The following is a 22,012-nucleotide window of genomic DNA, read 5'->3' as shown; positions in this document are numbered from 1 at the left end:
CTACCTCTCCAGTGTCCACAACAGCCATGGAGCACATCTGCCCACAAGCTATGTTCATAACGACTTTATTCTGCAAACATCCGGTGACTCTTCGAGGAATGGGCTGGTTAGCTGTTGACCCAGATCCTACTTGCCCAGAGTTGTTATAACCCCAGGCAAACACCTGCGTGAAAGAAAAGACTGATACAGCACACAATCTGTACACTGTCTCAACTGGACACTGGCATGTACTACTCATCACCTTCTCAAGAGCTTCGCCCCTGGTCTCACAAATGCAGACAGAGAACATTTTACTTTATTACACCTTTATCTCTACAAAGAGTAACAACTATATTATAATAAAAAAAATACTTATTCACCTCAGCCATATTTTTCAACATTTTGGAACTTTTTTATGTTGCAAATAATACTGTCATAGTGATATAAGAGTAATAATGGGTCCTTTTAAGATTTGGGGTGATTGCATACAGGGAAACTTCGTAATATAACCATGATGACATTAAATTGCTCTCAAGAATAAGGCTGAATTGGAGGGAGGTGGTTATTTAAACATTTCAGCTTAGTTCACCATAACTGGTTAGGTTTTGACATTCTGGCACAAGCTAGGTGTGATGGCTGTTCTTGGTTGTCAACTTGACTATATCTGGAATTAACTAAAACAAATGGTTGGCCAAATCTGAGAGATAATTTTTTCTTCATTAATTTGAAGGGGGAAGACTCACTTCTAATCTGGATCTTCAAGGTGGGAAGATCCACATTTTACCCAGACCTTTTGAGGCAGGAAGATCCACCTTTAATCTGGGCCACACCCTCTGCTGACAGCCTATATAAAGGACATGGAAGAAAAAAGTTTGTTCTCTTTGCCTGCGGGCTCCTGCCTCTCTCCATTCCTTCACTGACACTAGAGCCTACTTCTTTGGGATTCCAGCATATACTGAAGATCAGCTGAGACACCCAGCCTCACAGATTGGGCAACTACTAGATTCTAGGCCCTTGCATTGGTAGACAGCCATTGTTGATGTAGAGGTGTGTGTGTGTGTGTATGTATTTGATATATATATATATATATATATATATATATATATATATATATATATTTGCATTTATAAGATAGATAATGATAGACAAACATATTTTAGATTTTAGATTCATTTTAGATTTTAGATTCATTTTAGATTCATTTTTAAAGTTCTGTTTCTCTAAAGAATTCTGGCTAATATACTAGAGTTATCTAAAAAGAGAGAAACTCAATAGAGAAACCTCCATCTTATCGTCTGTAAGCAAGTCTATAGGGCATTTGCTTGATTAATGATTGATGTGGCATGGCCCAGCCTACTGGGGACAGTGCCAACCCTGAGCTGGTGATACTGGGAGGTATAAAAAAACAGGTTCAGCAAGCATGGGAAGAAAGTAAGTACAGTTCCTGCATGGCCTGTCTTGAGCGCCTGCCCTGACTCCTCTAGATGGTGGACTGTGGCCTGTCAGCCAAATAAACCCTCTTATCCCCAAGTTACTTTTGGTCATGATGTTCTGTCACAGAAATACAAAGCAAACTAAGACAATAACATAACATTAAATGTCATTGCCTAACCATATTTTGGGGGCAGTTCAAGGAATCTATAGAACATGTTGAAAAATAAAATCAGTAAGCTTATGTTGATTATCCTCACCTCTCCATCAGATGTTAGGACCAAAGAATGGTAAGACCCACAGGCAACCTCAATGACGTGTTTGTTTGACAGATTTGTCGAGATATGGCAGGGCACTAAACCATGATTCGTTGTTCCATTGCCCAGCTGGCTATACGCATTGTGACCCCAAGTAAAGACTTCTCCATCTGAAAAGAGAAGAAAATAAGCAGCCTTCAGGGCACACACTTCTTTGTAGGACAAGACCACACATGCCTTGACTTCCACACATGGAAACTAACATTCAGCTGCAAAGATTGCTCGCCTTCCACTTTCCAAACTCATTTCATGAGAGAATCTATTTGAAAACAGAAACTGCTTTCCACATCAAAGTAACATGATGGAACTTAAATAATAAAGTTAAAAAATAGCTAGAAGTTGGTTTCTGAATAAAGTGCTAAAAAAAAAAACAAACCAGAAAATAGTATGTGAAAAGTCAACAGTGTAAGGTGTTACTTAACTCTCCCAGATCTTTACTTCCTTTAGAGAAAGAGGACCAAATTAATTTTTGAATTTATTATATTACTTATACAATTATAAAGATTCATAAAACATATGTGCAATTTTATGGGTAACAAATCAGAGAGCCACATCCTTCTCAGATCAAAACCTAGCATGTCTCCCCCAAAAGCCCAACATATGTGCACCTTGCACATAAGAATTTAGTTTTCTCATTCTGCACTTTGAATAAATGAATCACATACATGCTCCCTGTCATCTGTGTTTTCTACCACATGCCTAGGTTGTATTCTGAGTGACTTCATCTGATCATCTGGTTTGATTTTCTTTTGTGGTAGACAAATCGCTATACAACTTGTCTAACAAGTGTTCACTTGATAATAAACTGTTCACTGGACCTTCTCCAAATCTGCTAGGATATCTGTAGCTCTTTTTTCCTCCGCAGCTATTTTGTTTTCTGTCAGTCTCGTCTGCCACTCTAACAGCTCCTGTTTAGTTGTCACTCTGTCTGCTGCTTCTACTGGAAGTTGTTGGTTTGGACTGAGCTCTGGTGTTGCACCCAACCATAGTGTGCTAGTGCTCGCTCATGTTCACTTTCCATCAGCAAGAAAAGCTCCATTATCAGACCCGAGACACCAAGAGAGGGAGAAGCCAGAAGACATAGTCCCAAACAGGATGCCTTCAGCCTGCAAACACCCAGCTCCCTCCGCTGACATCAGTCCTCTCTGTACAAAACCAAACTCTCTGCTTAGCTGCTTAGCAGGCACTTCTGGAGTGAAGCACTGGCCAACTGGAAGGAAAGGCCACTACAGCCTGCCTTCTCCCACACCTACAGTGCCTCAGCACCCTACACAACTGATTATCTTAAACCCATGTATGGCTTACTGACATTGAAAGGCTGTTTATGTTGATTCTTCCAGGTTTCCATTGGAGGTAACTTGCTCTAGAAAGAATCTGCATTCATTTCTATCACACCCTTAATATACCTGAAGTCCATACCTCCAGTTCAGAGTCTAAGACTTCTCAGACCATGACACAAACCTACAGCTGCAGACTACAGCCCATTTCATTTCCTCTTTTCCTTCTCTGGTATGCTCCAAGCAAGAAATTCTCCTGTTCAATCCTTAGGAAATGGTCTGCAGATCCTGTACTGAGAATGTAGCCTTTGCAGTCCCAGCCTATGGGAAGTCTCCTAGTACACGCTTCACTTACAGAGCTGTAACCATTCACCTCAAGAGTGCAAACTTCAGCTCAGAATCAGCTAGGCAGGTGTGCCTCAAAAACAGTACAGCTGGCAGGTTTCCTCTGCCCTTACTGGGACCTATTGTTACCAGACATCACCTTTCCCTAATAAGCCATCACTCCAACACCAGACTAGTTATTGTTTTAATTCACAAAATGGTCTGAATAATCTGTTCTATACAGGAACCCTCTTCCAAATTCCTGGATCGTATACCTCAAAGGCATAACTTAATTTTAATGAAGTAGCCAAGAGAATGTTTTCTCAGTACTACTAAGGTCAACTTCTATCAGTCACTACTTAATGTCAGAGTCACAGACTGCTAAGATTAATAAGAGGTATGACAAAACCAACTTTTGTTATGTCAAGTCACAGCCCAGGAATCTAAGTTCAAAGTGTGCATGTCCTAAAGTTCAAAGTAAATAGAGTTCTCACACAATAATTACACTTACTGAGTGGGGACAAAAGAGCTAGGTGCACTATCTTTCATTCGTTTCGATCCCACGTGTTACACTTCCTAACCCTGCTATCCCAGTACATTCGTACTTCATGTTGCCCAATGCATGGCCAAGCTCACAGGGCAGAACCAGCAACTCTTGCTCAATCAGAAAGTTTGCTCTCAATTGCAGGGCATCCTGGTCTTACTTCTTAACAAATATGCAATGCCCAAACCTGTCCACTGAGTTCCTATTACCTGTTGTTGCAAGGACAATGTGTGGGCCACTCCCATAACTGAGGCTGGCGATCTTTTTCCCAGTTAAAGAATCCAGTCTTCGAGGCTCAATGGTGCTCTGGATATCACCTAGCCCCAGACAGCCACTGCAGTTTGTGCCAAGCACAAAAATCTGTGGGGGGGGGGGAAACAAACAAACAAACAAACAAACAAAAAAAAACCACTGTCAGTTCAAGCAGGTACATTTCTGAAAACTCTATAAATTACCTCAGACAGCCTTCCTAAAGCAAACTGCCTCATTACAGAATAAATAAAAATTGACTTTCCATATTGCTGTTTAAAAGCTTTTTTATTCCTTAGTTCCACCAATGTCTTCAATTTACAAACCCATTACTAAAAATATGGATGGCTGAATTTTTCTCAAAATTACCTCATCATTGACTGTAGTGTATAAAACTTCATTGCCAGCACTGCCAAAGACACAAGCCTGACGAATCAACTGCAGTTCTTCCTCAGAACAAAGAGAAAAAATTGGCCACTTTCCCACATCTAACATCTTCAGTGATGACAGGTTAGCATGTACTGGCTGAAAGGAACAAGACGCATGTACTGAGAGAACCAATTGAAACAAACAGACATGCAAACAAAGACATTCTTTGACTCTTGATTCTACAGAGCTGGACAGGCTTGAAGAAGACAACCCCCATCTCTTGCTTTCTGTTCTTAGTGCTGCTCACCCTGCAGCACTGCTCACAGCCCACTCTCCTGGACTACTCCCAGACCAGGTGCCAGTGGCCTGAGCAAAATCAGATCCTCAAAGTCATCCCACTCATCCATGCGTACACCCTGACCACCTGAATGTTAGCAGCACATTAAACAGTGGCAATGGTTTAAATGCAGCTGTAGACACAGGATGGTTAAGCAGGTGCAGCCTAGAGGAAGAAGGTTGGTGCCAATACCTCTGCTGTCCCTATGTACAGTAAAACTCTTAACGCGTTCTGGTTCAGAGCATATCTCTTAGCTAGGTTCTCCCACAGGGAGATCTACCTTCCTTTCACTCAATGGGTTCTGGGTCTGTAAACTGGTTCAGCTCTAAGAATGACTTGATGGGTCATGAGTTCCAATTACAGCAATCCAATGTAACATTTCTTTTCCTTTGTTCTAGAGTTTTCTGCATGAACAGATCAAACAAAAACTGAAACTTGTCTATTTCATCCCAGGAAACACCATTATTCCTTTGCCAGTCCCAAGTCCATGCAAGTCACACCATCATAAAAATCACTTTCCTTGAACTGCCCATTATGGATCAGGCTATACTGGCTGGTTTTGTGTGTCAACTTGACAGAAGTTAGTCATCAGAGAGAAGGAGCCTCACATGAGATCCAGCTGTAAGACATTTTCTCAATTAGTGATCAATGTGGGAGAGCCCAGCCCATGGTAGGTGGCGCCATCCCACAGCTGGTGGTCTTGGGTTCTGTAAGAAAGCAGGCTGAGCAAGCCATGGGGAGCAAGCCAGTGATCAGCACCTCTCCATGCATCAGCTCCTCCCTCCCAGTTCCAGCCCCACTTGAGTTCCTGTCCTGACTTTCTCCAGAGATGAACTATGATCTGAAAGTGTAAACTGAGTAAACCCTTTCCTCCCCAATTTGTTTTTTGGTCCTGTTATTTCCTTGCAGCAATAGAAACCAAAACTAAGCAATAGAAACGGAAACTATGATGCCAGGAATAGTGTATTGTTGTGACAGACCTGACCATGTTTTGGGAGGATTGTGGAAGGACCTTGGAACTTTGCGCTAGAAAAGCCATTGAGTGTTGGGAGCTCTGTGGGATGTTCTGTAGGACCTTGGAAGATAAGAAGGTTGAGAGCAGTGCGGAAGATGGGAGGCCTGGCTTGCGACATTTCTGAGGGAAGATTAAAGACTCTATCAGGGCCGTTGCTGTTCTGAATTAAGATTCTGTGGTGCTGGTTAGTTGGGGTTGGACAATCAGCTGTGATTAACAGGATAGCAGAACTATTACAGGGAAACCTTTGTGTTACTGCGACAACTGATGATGGTCAGCTGGAGCTGAGAAATTAATGGTGATTAAGAAGAGACCAGCATCACTGAGGTGAAATCTTCTGGGAAGTGTTTCCTGAGAGCACAGAGAAGTGATGTTCCAGAGGCAGCCACAGTTGTACACTGTGCTGGCAGCTTGGCACTGTGATAGGCCATTGGTAAAGGTGCAGTCTCGGGAGCAGTTAATGGCCTAGGACTGAAGAGGTTTTACAAACAAGTTGAGGCTTAGCTGGGTACAGTGGCACATACCTGTAATCCCAGCATTCTGAGAGGGAGAGGCAGGCAGATCTCTATGAGTTCGCAGCCAGCCTAGTCTACAAAGTGAGTCCAGGACAGCCAAGGCTACACAGAGAAACCCTGTCTCAAAAAAAAAAAAAAAGAAAAGAAAAAAAAAGTTGAGGCTTGGCACCATGAAGACAGCCTATGAGAGGCTACTGGTAAAAGCACAGCCAGTTGTAGCAGAAGACCCCATCATTTTGGAAATGCCAGGACCATAGGATGACCACCAAAAACAGCAGCAGCAGTGGAGTCGAGATAGCCAGAACCCAGAATATAAGCTGTGTGTGCTACAGAAGGTGGAGATGGAGAAGTGAGGGAGGCCCTTTGGAGGAGCCTAGAAGATCACAAGTGAATCCCAGGTAATTGGACATGGGTTACTTATAACACTGGAGTTCGGTTTTTCTTGATTATGGCTATGCCCTGATTCTTCCCTTTGAGGAAGGTATTTAAGTTTGAATTTCACAGGTGCCCACAGTTGTTATGGCTTGAATTTTTAAGAGACTTTGAATTTTTAGAGAGATTGGGTATTTTAAAGAGACTGATTTCTTTTTCCAAGACAGGGTTTCTTTCTTTCTCTGTGTAGCCTTGGCTGTCCTGGACTTGCTTTGTAGACCAGACTGGCCTCAAACTCACAGAGATCTGCCTGCCTCTGCCTCCCCAAGTGCAGGGATTACAAGTGAAGAGACTGAATTTTTAATGTGTTTTAATTTGTAAAGACTATGGGACTTTTAAAGTTATTATGTTTTTAATGTGAGATCTTGGGAATGAACAAGAAAGGAAGGGTTGTGGCTTAACAGTGACGTGACTACATATCAAAGAGGTCAGTTGTATTGCTGGTTTTGTGTGTCAAAACACAACTTAGAGTCATCGGAGAGGAAAATGCCTTCAGGTTCCTACCTTGCTTGAGTTCGTCATGATTTCTTCTAGTGATCAACTATGATCTGAAAGTATAGGCCGAATAAACTCTTTCCTCCCCAATTTGCTTTTTGGTCATTGTGTTGCACTGCAGAAGTAGAAACCCAAACTAAGACACAGGTAGGGGCCCTGGGTTTCCTGTGCTGCCCATTCTGACGGTAAGCAGAATGGGCATGTTCATCTTGCCTTTGGCAATTCTATGCTACCTCCTTTTCCCTGCTGCTCTAGGGTCCAATTAAACCTATCACATTTAATTCATCCAGCTGTGCAGCAGCAGCAGCTCCAACCCTAAGTAAGGTCTGGCACAAGGAAAAGGGAGACAGCAAAGGTCTTCACATGTGCTGGTGCCCTCTCACCATTTTTCGTCTTAAAGGATTAGTGAAGAGCATGTCTTCTGGGCCTGCCCATTGTGGAGGATTAGCTTTTGATTTTGTTTTTTGGTTTTTTTTTTTCCAAAAGATTTATTTATTTATTATGTATATAATGTTGTGTCTGCATGTACACCTGCAAGCCACAAGAGGGCTGGTGAGATGGTTCAGCGGTTAAGAACACTGTCTGTTCTTCCAAAGGTCCTGAGTTCAATTCCCAGCAACCACATGGTAGCTCTCAACCACCTATAATAAGGAGGATTAGGTTTTAAACAACAAATCCTCTCCAGCATTCCAGTTTCCCTTTATCAATGAATACCAGGCCCATTCTCAGTGGACCATCTTTTCCCAAATAACTCAACTAACCAATCAATAAACTCTTGGTACCTCCCCCCTCCTTAACTGTGAAAGGTTCAATAGTAAACCTAGAATCTCTGTTCAGTAGGCTCAAGTTGACAAACTCAGATCAATTCAAATTTATGTTTCTTCTACCACTATCCCACACACCCTTAAGGTCCACTGTCACACACACACACACTCCCCAGACTTCTGCTTGAATGAGTTAGCAAACTCATTAGGTTCCAGGAAGCTTGGAAATGCTGGACCTATTATCAGGGAAGGAATCAGCAATGGCATAGTTCTTTTTTTTTTTTTTATTTTATTTTTTTATTTTTTTTATCAGTTACATTTTATTAACTCTGTATCCCAGCCATGTCCCGATCCATAGTTCTAATCAACCAGGCAACAAGAGGGAAAGCCAAGGAGCAAGAGGCAGGGTAATTTTCCTTCTGAAGTAGCTTTTTATCTAGACTGAGGGTGCTGACCACAATCAGGGTGGGCCTTCCACACCAACCAAAACCATCAGGGCACTTCTTCAGGCGAGGTTCCCTACTCAAGTGATTCTAATCTGTGGCAAGTTGACACTCAAACCAACCATACATCAACAACCATCTGGACAGCTTACATGCTGGCTGGCCATATTTCTGCTATGGCTAGTGCAGAAATAACAGTGTCCTAACAGCTTGGGAGACTCAAAAGTCCCAAATCAAGGTGTCAGCTAGCTTGCCCCTAAGGGCCATCAGAGAAAGATCTATTCCAGGCTCTAGTTCTTGGTTTGCAGAGGGCTCTCTTCCCTTTCACTGTCTGTACTGCCTGCCTTGTATGCAGGGCTCTATGACCAATACTGCCCATCTGATAAACACACAAGTGAGACACAATTAGGACCAACCTTAATGACCTCATCTTAACTAAGCGAATTACTTCAATGACCTCATGTCCACATAAACTGATCCCACTAAGGCCCTGGGTGTTGGACTTCAGCACATAATCTGGGAAGGTCACAAAAACCCAACAGTACATGATAACTTCATGAGCATGCACACTCCCCGAGGAGCATGTAAATGTCATTAGTGGTCTTCAGTGACAGAGGTTGTGTACCTACACACTGGAGACACTTTTACTTATATACTAACTTAAAAAATTTTTAAATATAGATATATAGATATATTTATAGCAGCCAATATGCTATCAAAAGGTATTTTTTAAGTATTTTCCTGAATAATCACCAAACTCATGTTTAATTTAAAAGAGCAAAGAATTTCTAGTCTCTTTCTCACCAGCTATTAAAGAAACCTTATTAAGACCTGAGAGGGCTGGCCACTGCTTTCTGCAGATCTGAAAGAGGATTTATCCCTCCACCTTGGGAGCCAGCTGAGGATGATGGAGCTGACTCACAAGCACCCATGCTCATCAGCATGTTTCTCCAGGGCCCTTAGAGACTACTCTAGCACAGTTCTTGAGCAAAGAACCAGAGGCAGTCTCTTTCATAACACCATTGATGCCCTGGATGAAGGTTTGTATACAGTAAGTACTGATTAAACGAAGAAAAAATATTGACGGATGGCTGCAAGCACTTATTTCCAGCTCTTCTACCCATGTTTCCTCAGGCAAATTGCAAGCCTCTGTGAAAAAGAATGATAGCTTCTACTTTCATATTTGGGACAGGAACAACGGCTGTCTCTCCTGTTCAATTCTGAAGCAGTAATTACTATTTCTTCAGTTACTTTAAATAGCAGAGCATTTTGCAAAACAGTATCAGTGGGCATGCAAAAGTAAAATTTGAAATCTGGCATTGTTTTTAAACCACACATGTACAAGAAGCTGCAACTATATGGATGGATAGAACTAGGTCCCTGCTCTCATTGTGTATTTCAGGAAACTGAAGACTTTATATGATGTTATATTAATCTGGAAATCAAGGAGTTCATACACACACACACACACACACACAGATACACACACACATATATACACACACACATGAATTCTTTCTAGAGCACTCTGTCTCTTGGAACAAGATTGAGTTGTTCAAAGTTGGGCCACCGACAACAGAACTGTGCTATGGTATTTCAGTCTAAGCATCTATTTTATATTACCTACCTCTTCATATCATGAAGGAATCTTATTTTCTATGAGGTCTGCTTTATTTTTTTTTCCTTCTGTAAATTTTAAGAAGAGTAAAGTTTGAAACACAGCATAAAGAATCTAATGGAGGGATGGAGAGATGGCTCAGAAGTTAAGAACAATGGTTGCTCTTCCAAAGGTCCGGAGTTCAATTCCCAGCAACCACTTGGTGGCTCACAACCATCTATGAGATCTGGTGCCCTCTTCTGGAATGCAGGCAGGTGTACTTGCAGGCAGAACACTGTATATAATAAATAAATAAATCTTAAAAAAAAAAAAGAACCTAAGGAGATGTTATTGCTGGTCTTTATGGTTTTTACATATTATCTCTACTTTTAATAATAATCAGGACAAAGATTTTGCTACAGAATCCCACAAGATCAATTCTCTCAAGGTGCACGAGAACAGATAGAAGCCCATATGTCTACACATCACCTAAGTGCTGAGTATAAAGTTCCCCTAAGGGCACAGCACTGGTGGCCTTGAGTCTGTACATCACCCTCACAGAGTCCTTAATGGCAGCAGATGCAATGACTGGTTACCTATGACCTCAGCTGTTTCTCCTTTCAAGGATGTTTTGGGACTTTAATCCTGGCCTTTGCTTCAAAATCAAGTTGCTTCCTTGGGTACCAAGAATTAAATGGTGAATTCCAACCAGTCCCTAAATACTTGTCTGTAAGTCATTATTCTGAACTTTCTTCTTGATCAACTTATTCAAATATGCATAGTACCTAGCCCATGATCCCCTGAGCACTGAGATTCCAATAGGTGAATGACATTCATTCAATTTGCAGTCCTAAATTTATTAAGATATGTTACTATGGAGGAGAATGTCAGGTCTGATAGAATTATCGAAATAAAGACACAAAAAAAGACACCACCATCATCCCAGGAGATCATAATCTAACGGAAAGTAGCCACAGATAGTTCAAACACACCAGACATGTGAGCATTTGCTTTTCAAATCTGTTAGACATCTAGATGCTTGGCAACAGTCACACAAATCCACCTTTTAAGTCTATGAGAAAACTATTACATAGGGAACTGATAGCTTAATCTAAAAATGCGTAAGCTTTTGGAGAAAATTCTTAATAGTAGCTGCATGGAATTATAGCATTTTGTTCCAAGAGACTCATGAGACAATGTACAAAGGTTTACTGCACAGCACATGTAGGAGCCTTGATCACACATAGGTACCAGAAGTATCTATGTTTAAGTTTCCAACTGTTCTATGCCCACTGTCAGGTGAGGGATTGGCTGAAGAGCTGGTGTGCTGGCCAGTATTTATATCAACATGGCACATAGGTAGGGTCATCTGTGAAGAGCGAATCTTAACCAAGAAAATGTCTTCATAGAATTGGCCTATGAACAAATCTGCAGGACATTTTCTTGATTTATGACTTTTGTGGGAGGGCCCAGCCCACTGTGGGTGGTGCCACTGCTGGGCAGGTCATCTTGGGTGTATAACAAAACAATCTGGGCAAGCCAGAAGCAAGCCAGTAAGAAGCAACCCTCCATAGCCTCAACATCAGCTCCTACCTTCAAGTTCTTACACTGAGTGCCTGGCCTGGCTTCCCTCAGTGATGGTCTGTGATGTGAAAGTATAAGCAAAAATAAGCCCTTTTCTCCCGAAGTTACTTACAGTCACGCTGTTGTTTCACAGAACAGAAACCCTAACTAGGACAGCTGGTCATGAGCAAAAAAATGTGGGAGGATTCAAGGAAAAAGAGCTTTGCAATATTCATCATTAAGATGGTTCCATTCCGGGGTGGTCCAGGTAACCCCCCTGAATACGCAATCACTTCCTGAGCAGCTCTTACACTACGTAATTCACATCCTAACTACTGCTCCTACTTATGGCTGGCATCTCTCTTTGCAAAATGCAAGTAATGAGATGTTAATTCTGACAAGGAAAACACAATACAGGAAATACACTTGCTATGAATTAGAGACTAAGGTATATCCTGTAAGTCTGAGTGTATGGCCTGGAACAGACAGGCTCTGAATCCACTGAGAAATGCACTTGGTAACCACACTGCACATGACCACAGCAAACTGGCAAGCTGTCACAATTCAGTTTAAAATACAGTCAACATAGAAGAATCACAATGACACGCTGGGCATACCTAGGAAAGCAATGTCTTAAAAAAATGCAATACCTTATCTTTTGAAGATTTCCTAGCTATAACATTTTGTATGTTTGCTGATTCTGTGAATTCATTTGTGTAATCTTATGAAATCTGTTTCCAGAAGCAATTAGGAATTTTTCTATTAACACAGTTTAAATGTGTGTATGTGCACACATGCATATGTGTGTGTGCGTGTGTATTTGTATGTGTGACAAGCACATATGGCAATGCAGGCCAGAAGACAGCCTCTGAAGCTGGAGTCACATATGATTGTGAGTCATGTACAAGGGCTTGGAAACTGAACTCTGGTCTTAGCAAGAGCAACGGGCACTCTCTTTGCTTAGCCTTCTCTCCAATTAGCCCTCTACTATAATTTTTAAGTCTCTCAAGCTCTATCCTTAGTTTATAAGCTACTTTTATGAATTCCTACAGGGGTTCACCCACAAGTGTTCATGTCAGCATGTAGTCGAATTTCAAAATTTTGGCTTCTCTGTACACTATGCTAGCTTTATATAATTATTATAAAATTATTATAATTAATTGGATTTTACCTTTTGTTTTCTCAAGTAGAAAAAAGGCAAAGAAAGTAAAAGTTAATATTAAACTATTACATGGAGGTGAGAATTTATTTTGCAGATTTAGTATAGGCACAAGATAGCAATCAATAGGCATGATGAAAGATGTGAAACAATATGCACTGGATCCTGATGGGGAACAGTACCCACTGGATACTTTATGAACTTAAACTGGTTTGACTGTAATGTTTAGATGTGGTGAAAAAAAATAAATGAGCATGATGAGTTGGAAGCATATCTTCTATGACTTCTATATTTTAATTTTTTTTTTAATATTTAGGAACTGAATAAACATCTAAACAAAGCCTCTTATTGGTCATCATCTGTGAAGAGAAGCTTATGTCCTAATCAGGTTCAAATGCTACCATCCCAGAGAGCCCTTTCTCAACTCGCTGGGTGACATCAGTTCCTTGCTGACCCTGTCTACATCCTACATGCCCCATACAGTTATTAATGTCAGGCACCACACTGCCAGTCTCTCCAAGAAAGACTTTTATGATCTCACTGCTCTTCTTCCCAGGTGAACAACAGATATGTTTCATGCAGCAGAATATGCATGTTACAAGGCATGCTTTTTTTTTCTAACCTTGCCACTTTCTCCATAGAAACCAGGCAGTTCTTCCTCCATATGGACTCAATCCTGTGCAGTCCCTGAAGAAAAAGTATGTTGTAAAATCAGGAGCCCATGCCAGATGATGGTACACAGAAAATTGCTGTCCTAGCAGGTGCCAGCATCCTCAGCAACTAGAGAGAAGTCTAGGCAACAAAAGAAGGCTTCATACCAAACAAAATTACTTTACTTCTAATTAACAGGGGAAATAAGTTCCAATATGGTGAATGGGTGATAAAGAAATGAAGCCATTAGAATGGCATTCGAGAGCTATAAGCCCTACAAGTAGTTTTCACTGTTCATAAACTCTTTTTCTTTTTATTAATTACACTTTATTCGTTCATAAACTCTTAAGGGAATCATCCTCCTGAAGTCTGGAGAGGTCATCCCACAAAAAAAAGAGCTCCTTCTGTCTACAAGGAAATGAACAGAAATTTTCATCTCACAGATGGCATTTCTATTGACAGAGAAAAACAAATTCTAGACCTTGGTCAATTTTTCTGAGACTGGAAAGTTGCAAATCACAGTGAAGACCAGACTTATTAATTCTCAGCTCCTGAAGAATGTATGAACTACTAAGCTGGGAAAAAAAAGGAGAAATGGATGAAAAGATGAATGAAATGAATGAGTGAACTGTTGAACCAATGAATGCAGCTTTGTTGCCCTGGACTTCAACAGTAACAACAATAAAAGGTCTGAAACAAAAGCCATCAAGTATGCAGCAAGATCACTTAGGTGATGCAGGGGCAGTCCTACTGGGATGTTGGTAAGAAGAGTCCATTCCGCTTACTGAACTGGTTGGATTAAATGTAACTGTATGCACGCCATAAGGGAATTACACATTCAAGCAGGAGTTATTCATCAGCACCAACCAGGATTAACTGTAGCATTAACATCATTTCATGTTATTCGGTTAGTCAAAATTTTAAAAAAATAGCTCAAGACTAATTACTAACATAAAATAAACAATCCCCTCGTTCTGTTTTTTGTTTTGTTTTGTTTTGAATGGTATACTTGTTTTCCACCATGTCAAAGTGACAAACCTAACAGAGAAAACTAATTTTCCCAATTTGTACCATTTGGACTGCGGTGTGTGGAGGTTACAGGTATCTCACTGTGTCACCTGTGTATCAGTTACACTATGATTATTAATTAGTGCTGTAACCATAGCCTGGTGTGAAGAACTGACAGGTAGACTAAAGGTCAGTGCTTCACTCATTCTTTGTGGTATCCAGACCATAATCATAGAAATATACGGCACAATCACTGCTTCCTTTTTATGTTTCGGCACCCTGACTCATAGGAACCGCCCAGGCAGATCAGAGCTTAGGGTGAAACCCACGAGTTGTCCCAAAGCTGTTGCTCTTAGACTCTCTCAGCAGGCATGCCCAACCTGCCGCCCACCAGCTACAAGCACGAGGCAGAGGCCAGCCACGAAGGTGGCCTAACTAAAACTGCAAAATTTCCAAAAACATTCTGAGATTTGTTTTGCAATTTTTTTTTTTTTAACTTGAGTGGTTCTCCAATGAGACCCTGGTAAATGATGGTATCATTTCACAAGTCCGTGGTTGATTTCCCTGGAGCATGAAGTTTTACTGTGTTTACGTTCCAGCTTTGTTATACAGAACAGATAGGAACACTTCCTCCACAAGCCTCTGTACCTGGTTGCTGGAGAGTTCTGACGCCCGAAATTTGGTCCGTCTAGATTCTTGTAAAGCTGTCTTCTAGAAAAGAATTAGCGTGATTAAAAATATAAACACATAAATAAATTCTATTAGAGAAATTGAAAAAAAGCTATTTTCCAAAGTTAACAATCCATAATTTATTAAGAAAAAATGTTTCTTATATCAGTTTTCTTATTTTAAAAAAATACCAAAAAAGATACTCAAATATAAAATATTAAAATTTTAAAATGCAAATTTTGGATATTATACTTTTTGTAAGTTTCAAGAAAGGGCTTTAACAGTGTGAACAAGGAAACATATGAAAAAAATATGTACTAAAGAAAGTTGGGTTTCCATTTTGGTTTCTGAGACAGGGTCTCACTACATAGCAATTAGTGACCTGGAATTCACTGTGTAGAATTCTCTAGATCCATCTGCCTCTGCCTCCTGAGTATACGTGCTATCAGGTCCAGGCACCAAGTCAAGTCTAACCAAACTCTTCAACAAAAGCGAAGCCATGTGACATATAAAAAATGCAAACTTCACACCTTTATATATACAGGAAGATTTCTCCTTGTTTATTTTTTCTGAGAGTGGGTCTTCTGTAAAGCCCAGGCTGGCCAAGAACTAATTCAATATGTAGTCCAGGCTGGCTTCAAACCCGGCATCTTCCTGAATCAACCTCCCCAGTGCCATGTTTATAAGCCTATGCTTGAACATGGAATATCTGTGATCTACTTCACTTAAATAAAAGACCTCAAGGGAACCACACTTTATTTCCTAAAACAATTCCTCTCCATCAACGACTTTCTCTAAGTCCTCTAGTCAAGAGCCAATGGCTGCTTAGATTTGTCTGGCTCATACACAAGCTCTAACAGAGATCACTGAATATCATGACATAACATCACACCAGTCATCCCCATGACTTAATGTCAGGGGACATCGAGAAGCAATTTCAAGGTACAATAAACCAGAGTACATTGGAAGTGTTTCAGGACCCAAACCCCATCAATACTCTGTGAATGTTCAAGTCACTTACAGAAACTAACATGTGCACATATCCAGGGCACATCCTCCTTCTATGTACTTTCAATCAGCCCTAAAATAACACCAATATCCTGTAAATGCTGTGTAGATGGTTACCAGTCCCTCAGGCTTGTTGCCTATAACAACAGTACTGGAGAAGCTCAAGCAGGAGGATCCTGACTTCCAGGCCAACCTGGGCTACCTAGTAAGTTGTTTCAGGACAGTCTGAGCTAGTGAAGCACAGAGTGAGATCATGTCTTAAAAGAAAAAAAAATTAATCTAAAAAAGTGATATATCCTTTATCATTTAGTTAATAATGACTCCCCAAGATTCGATATGTTCAGTAAACGTTCTTTCTTGATATTTCCATTTCAAGGTTTGTTGAATCTATGGTTGCAGAATATAAGAATATGGAAAGCTGGCTATATAGTTTTTCTGAGCACATCTGTAGTGGTTATTTGGCTAGGTTCTCCTACATGAAAGACTTTTGTCTCTTCAATTGCTGTGATGAGTTAAGTGGAAAAAAATCCTGACTTTCAACTCTTATCTATACACTAAAAAGGACAGGGACATCTGTCACAGTAGCAGTGCTGAAGGCCTCAGGATAGAGCATGGGGGCATTTCCTCCTAAAAGGATTTTTCATTCCACTATAAATGTCACCAGGTCGTTTAAATCAGAACCCACCTCTGCACTCTCAACCAATTTCCCATTTTTATAGCATTTAACACTTTCTGGCAAAAGTATTAAATGTTGTTTATAATTTTTCACAAGAATGCAGGCACCAGAGAAAAGGATCTTTTTATTCATTGCTAAATTCCAAAAGGTACAATAGCATTTACTATAAAATCAGTGTCACATGAGTCTGATTTCTGCACAAAATGTTTCTGGATTAAGTTAGATTTCAGTCTAACTTTCACTCATACAGTTAACAATTACCTTGTATGTAATGATTATGGGGGAGACACAAGAGACTCATACAAGTGTTTAATATCAGAGAGTCATTGGGTGCTACAAAGCCAAGGATAGGGTAAGAGGACGGAGAATCAGAGCACCAGCTCTGATGGGAAAGTTCTCCTTCTCCTCTCCCTCCCCCCCCCCCCCTTCAGCTCTGACTGAGATTAAGTCACCAAAATCATCCTGTCAGGGTGGAAAATACTCCAAAGACAGACACCGGTGCCTCCCCTTTCTCAGGCTTTGGACTACAATGAATCCGACTGGAGCTGGGACAGAATGGGTCAGTGATGTGCTGGACAACAGGCCTGGCCCAGGGCCGCTTATGCACATCTCTTGCTCTTTAAACCTAAACTTCAAGTCAGGACCTCTAGGAGGGCCTGGATCACTAAACCTTTCTTTGTTCCCCTTCCCAACGTGGCCACATTGACTAAATCTGTTTTTTCATTACGGTCTTGCCAAGTGGCCAAGCTTAGCCTGGGCAGCCAGGGCAACCGCTGGGTGTACTAGAAAGCACCTTTACTTTGTGTCCTTTGTGACCGTCCGGGTTAAATCTTTACCTTGTAAAGAACGGCAAAAAGTTGGCTCTAAACCTGTCTTCAACTCAGGCGGAAGTTCCAGCTCCGCCAAGGAGGGACATCGGGAAAGTTTTCTACCTCTAAACCTCTCCACTTCCGGCCTAAGCAGAGCCCAACCGACAGGCTGAAAACCTTAGGACGGCTCCGGATGCAAAGCCAGGCCTTCCCCGCCATCCCTCCACTTCAGGACCGAAGGCCCAGAGCAGCAGCCGCCACTGAGTCAGTGAGGCGGTTCCGGGCGGAAGAGAGCGGAAAGACCTGGAAACAGCAACGCTAGCCCGCGCCAAGGCGCAGGGAAAGGCTGGGGACGCGGGGGGCCAAGGGCCACGCCGCGCTGGGGGCGGGAATCCTCGACTCGCAGCCTGGGGACGACGCCAAAGCGGACCCCAGGCTGGGCCTGCGCGCATGCGCGATGCTACGAGGTCGCAGGGCCCGGGCAGGGACGTGAACCCAGGCCCGCGGCGGCGACGACCTCGCCCCACGGGCTCGCGCGTGCGCGGCGGGGCCCTGGCCCGCGGCCTGGCTGGGATGGCACCGCGCCCGGCCCCCGCAGCGGCTGCGCGCCGGGCCGCGCGCAGGGTGAGGCCTTCGCCCCCGGGGAGGGCCCGTCCGTGCCCGCCGCCCACACGCAGGCTTACCTCCGCGCCGCGTCCGCCCCGCTCCCGGCAGCGGAGACTGCTCGCCCGCGAGTCAGGAACAGCCGACGCTAGGCGCCTCCCCTTGAGCGGCCTGGCTCGGCGGCGGGTCGCGCTCGGGTTCAGCGAGACCAGGGGAGAAGCGAGGGGAGGGGAGGAGAGTTCAAAGGAGCCGGGAGAGGGGAGGGGGACAGAAGCAGGGAGGGGCTGGGCCCCTCCTCCGCCCAGACTGGCGACCCCCCTGCTGCAGCCTGGCGACTTTTGGGGGTCCTTTGCCTTACCCAGCGTTGTATCTTAGTGCCCAGATTTCGGGGAACCTGTGTCTCTCTAGTTCGGGGTCTTACATTTAAAGGCGTTGTTTTTTATTCTGCGCTGTGCCCGTCAAGTCTTACCTGCTCCGTCCAGGAGGCCGACCTCGTGGAGTGTTGTTTGAGGGCTCGGAGATCTGTCGGGTTTAAAATGAAGGAAATTCTGTCACCTGGGACGATATGGAATGAAACCTGGAGGACGTTAAGCAAAGCAGGCGCAGGACAAATACTTAACACGGAGCTTTTAAAAAGTCAACTCTACCAACAGAGAGTAGGGAGGTGGTTACTGGGACTAAGGGAAAAGGGAGCCCTGGAGCTACTGATCAGATTTCATTGAGCATGAGCACGCTCAAGAAAGCTACAGTACTGCTTAGTGGCTACAGTTTTGAACTGTGTACACTGAAGATGCCTAAGAGAATAGAAAATGTTACGGTTTTTCGGGACAGGGTCCTCTCTGTTAGTCCAAGTTAGGTGCAAACTCCATAGCCTTCCTCCTGCCTCCCCTAGATAGATAGATAGATAGATAGATAGATAGATAGATAGATAGATAGATAGATAGATAGCACCATAAATATATATTTCAGTTGAAATTTTAAAAGAAACTACTTATTTTCTTGGCCTCTGCTTTTCATAGTATATGATCACAACCAGCTTACAGAAGAGACAACAGAGGTTTGGGTAACTTGCCTCAGGCCATACAACTAGAGGTGAGGCCAGGACCCAAATCCATCTCTTCATTTTATAGGGCCTCATTTCTTTCCAAATGACTTAGAAAAAATGGGTCAGATAATAAAGGCTTTAGTGGTGTAGCTGCAAGCTGGGTCACAGGATCCACAGAGGGCTTTTTGGAAGAGGACTGACCACATGATTCTGTGTCAAGACCAAGGTCACTGTCTGGAGGCTAAAAGCAGCTTAGGACAAACACCAACAATCCTTGGACTTAGTGTAACCGTGGACTGGGCTTAAAGAGAAGAGAAAAATGAAATCAAGACTATATGTGGAAGATGAGAAAAAATGTGCAATTGATGTGTCGTATAATATTTTATAGGTCCAAAATCTTTGCCTTTGGACTGTTTAATATTTTGCAAAACATGCTAATAACAAAGCCTAAAAAAGATGAAATATTTTTTCATTTCATTTAAAAATATGTTTTTGAAGATCCTAAATAAAACAAAAAAAAAGGATCTAACAATAAATACCATGATTAATAAGGGTGTGGTTTCAGTGGTATGAGTATGACACAATGGTAAGAAAGTTATTGTATTCTGGGCAATGGTGCTGTACACTTTTCATCTCAGCACTCAGGGAGGCAAAGGCAGGCAGATCTTTATGAGTTTGAGACCAGCCTGGTCTACAGAGTGAGTTCCAGGACATTCAAGATTATACAGAGAAACCCCGTGTCTAAAAACCAAAACCTCGGGGGGGGGGGGAGGAAAAGGAAAAGAAAGTTATTCTACATACGTAGGTCAAAGAGATAGGAAAGTTCTGATTGGTTACCTAAAGTGATAAAGTGTTCAATAGTCATTTCTGATCAAAGAAACCTTTAGTAAGTGGCTACTTTCAGTCAATAATAAACCTCTGAAGAGTATACCTAAGAAAAGCAGGGATAGAGATGGTGCTTACGCATCATGCTGTAATGTGGTATGATAAAGATGGAATATGAGAACTGAAACTAGTGCAAATGTTTTAGGTGATGCAGTTACACACACAGTTCCTCTTCAGAAAGTTTTTTTGAGACAAAATACCGTACACTGACCTTGAACTTTTGATCCCAATACGTCAGCCTCCAAGTCCTAGGATTGTAGGCATGCACTACCGCCCATGTTTCCCTTCCAATTTTTCATGAGTTAAATTTGAAGGCATTTGTGGATGTCTGTCGGAGAAGGTAGAGTTGTCATGGAGCTAAAATGACACTCTCCACTCACAGGGCCACTGTCCAGTGGCAGGCTCTGGAAGTGACCTTTTTGATTATGTAAAGCTTGAAGGAAAAGAGAACATCTGAACTCCTTCCAAAAAGGCAGGTGACATTTTAATTTCTTCTTCGGCTTCTTTTCCCTTGTGCCTGAACAACAAGATGCCCAGATGACAGTTCAGTAGCCCCAGGCTTTGGAGCAAATGCTCTTGGATTTGCACAGATTTCTGGTCAAGGGTGCACTCCAAAGTGGCCCTTCCCAGTACTGGAAGAGCAGGGAGCAAGGTTGAGGACCTGGTGCTAGGAGAGGCATGAGCAGAGCAGGTTTCAACAGGCAGGTTTTGGCGCTGAGTAATTGTGTATGTTTATAGTACAATGTTGTAGCCTAATTTACACCAGTTTAACATCACAGCCTGGATCAAGCTCTCCACTGAAACAACGATCGTTTACATGCTTTGCTTCATATGTACTTCTGCAGACTTCAGACCAAAGCAGACCAGCAGGATTGGGCTTCCCTAGATCCCCAGAGCAGACACCACCCGAGTTGTTCCCACTTTGGGCCTGACCTAACTGTACTTTGGAAGCTTAAGGAAATGAACCGAAAGCTTTCAGAAATATGGATAGATGTCCAGCTTCAAAGTCAACATATCATCAGGGAGGAAAAGTAAAACTACCCAGGGCAAGACAAAGTAAAGGAGGAAGGAGTCTTAGGAAGTAGTCTATTCTAAAATTAATCCACAAACCTAATTAGGTGCTAGCAAAAAGCCTAGGATTACTTAACTGCTTTAAAAATATAACAAAGCCTAGCTTGTCAGAGGAAGACATTTCTGGTAGACAATTGGTTCTTTGATTTGACAATCTCACAGTTAGGAACTTAATAGTATGAGGACATGTAGAAGAATGGTCACTGCAGCATTGTCTATAGCTAGAGAACATGGCATTGGTCCCCAGGCTGCCATCACCTTAGTGTGGGTAATTATAAAAAGAAATGTACTGATCACATGTCTTGAAGTCAAGAAGCCCAAGGTAAGACCAGAAGACCTGGGGTCTGCTCAAGATTTGCTTTCTGCTTGGTGGACAACATCTTGTTTGTCCCCACTTGGTGGAAAGGATAACACTCTTCTGAAGTAGTTAAAGGGGTGAGGGAGCTCCCTGGTGTCTCGTCTCTTCCCTTAGGACTTTAAACCCTTCCTATAGGACCACTGTGTAATTTTACCACATTGGCTACCAGTTCTAACACAGAAATGAAGAAAGGACACTGCTATTCACATAGTAGCGCTTGGAGAAACACCTGTATGTTCTATAGCCCACTGGTTAGGTAAGTTAAAGCATGGCAGATTAGAAGACAACTTTTTAATTAATTTTAGGGAAAAGTAAAAATAAATGTTAAAATAGAATAATTAACAAGGAAAATAAAATCGGGACACATTCAACAGTCAGTTCTTTGTCAACCACTGTGTTTTATTACTACTTTCCTCTCA

At 42.2% G+C, this 22,012-nt stretch overlaps 1 protein-coding gene across 10 annotated transcripts in view; it reads right to left on the bottom strand.

The window, feature by feature from the left end:
• Rcbtb2 (RCC1 and BTB domain containing protein 2) overlaps window positions 1-18,953 on the bottom strand; it is a 36,046-nt gene extending 17,093 nt beyond the window's left edge. Inside the window, exons 1-8 of one of the 10 annotated variants that reach the window (XM_060391437.1) lie at window positions 17,659-18,131; window positions 15,118-15,180; window positions 13,433-13,497; window positions 10,119-10,177; window positions 4,491-4,646; window positions 4,082-4,232; window positions 1,671-1,837; window positions 5-163 (exon numbers count right to left, since the gene is read on the bottom strand). In XM_060391437.1, coding sequence (XP_060247420.1) covers window positions 5-163; window positions 1,671-1,837; window positions 4,082-4,232; window positions 4,491-4,616 — 603 coding nt within the window. In that variant the 5' untranslated portion in view covers window positions 4,617-4,646; window positions 10,119-10,177; window positions 13,433-13,497; window positions 15,118-15,180; window positions 17,659-18,131. Of the gene's footprint in view, window positions 1-4; window positions 164-1,670; window positions 1,838-4,081; window positions 4,233-4,490; window positions 4,647-10,118; window positions 10,178-13,432; window positions 13,498-15,117; window positions 15,181-17,658; window positions 18,149-18,314; window positions 18,487-18,703 lie in introns of those variants that run through there. The other 9 variants (XM_060391436.1, XM_021645588.2, XM_060391439.1 and 6 more) reach the window with 9 other exon arrangements.
• Window positions 18,954-22,012: the final 3,059 nt, after the last annotated feature.

This window comes from Meriones unguiculatus, chromosome 9, assembly GCF_030254825.1.
Source record: "Meriones unguiculatus strain TT.TT164.6M chromosome 9, Bangor_MerUng_6.1, whole genome shotgun sequence".
NCBI classification, from domain to species: domain Eukaryota; kingdom Metazoa; phylum Chordata; class Mammalia; order Rodentia; family Muridae; genus Meriones; species Meriones unguiculatus.
Note: the sequence above shows the minus strand (reverse complement) of the source record. Positions and strands in the feature narration are given on the sequence as shown.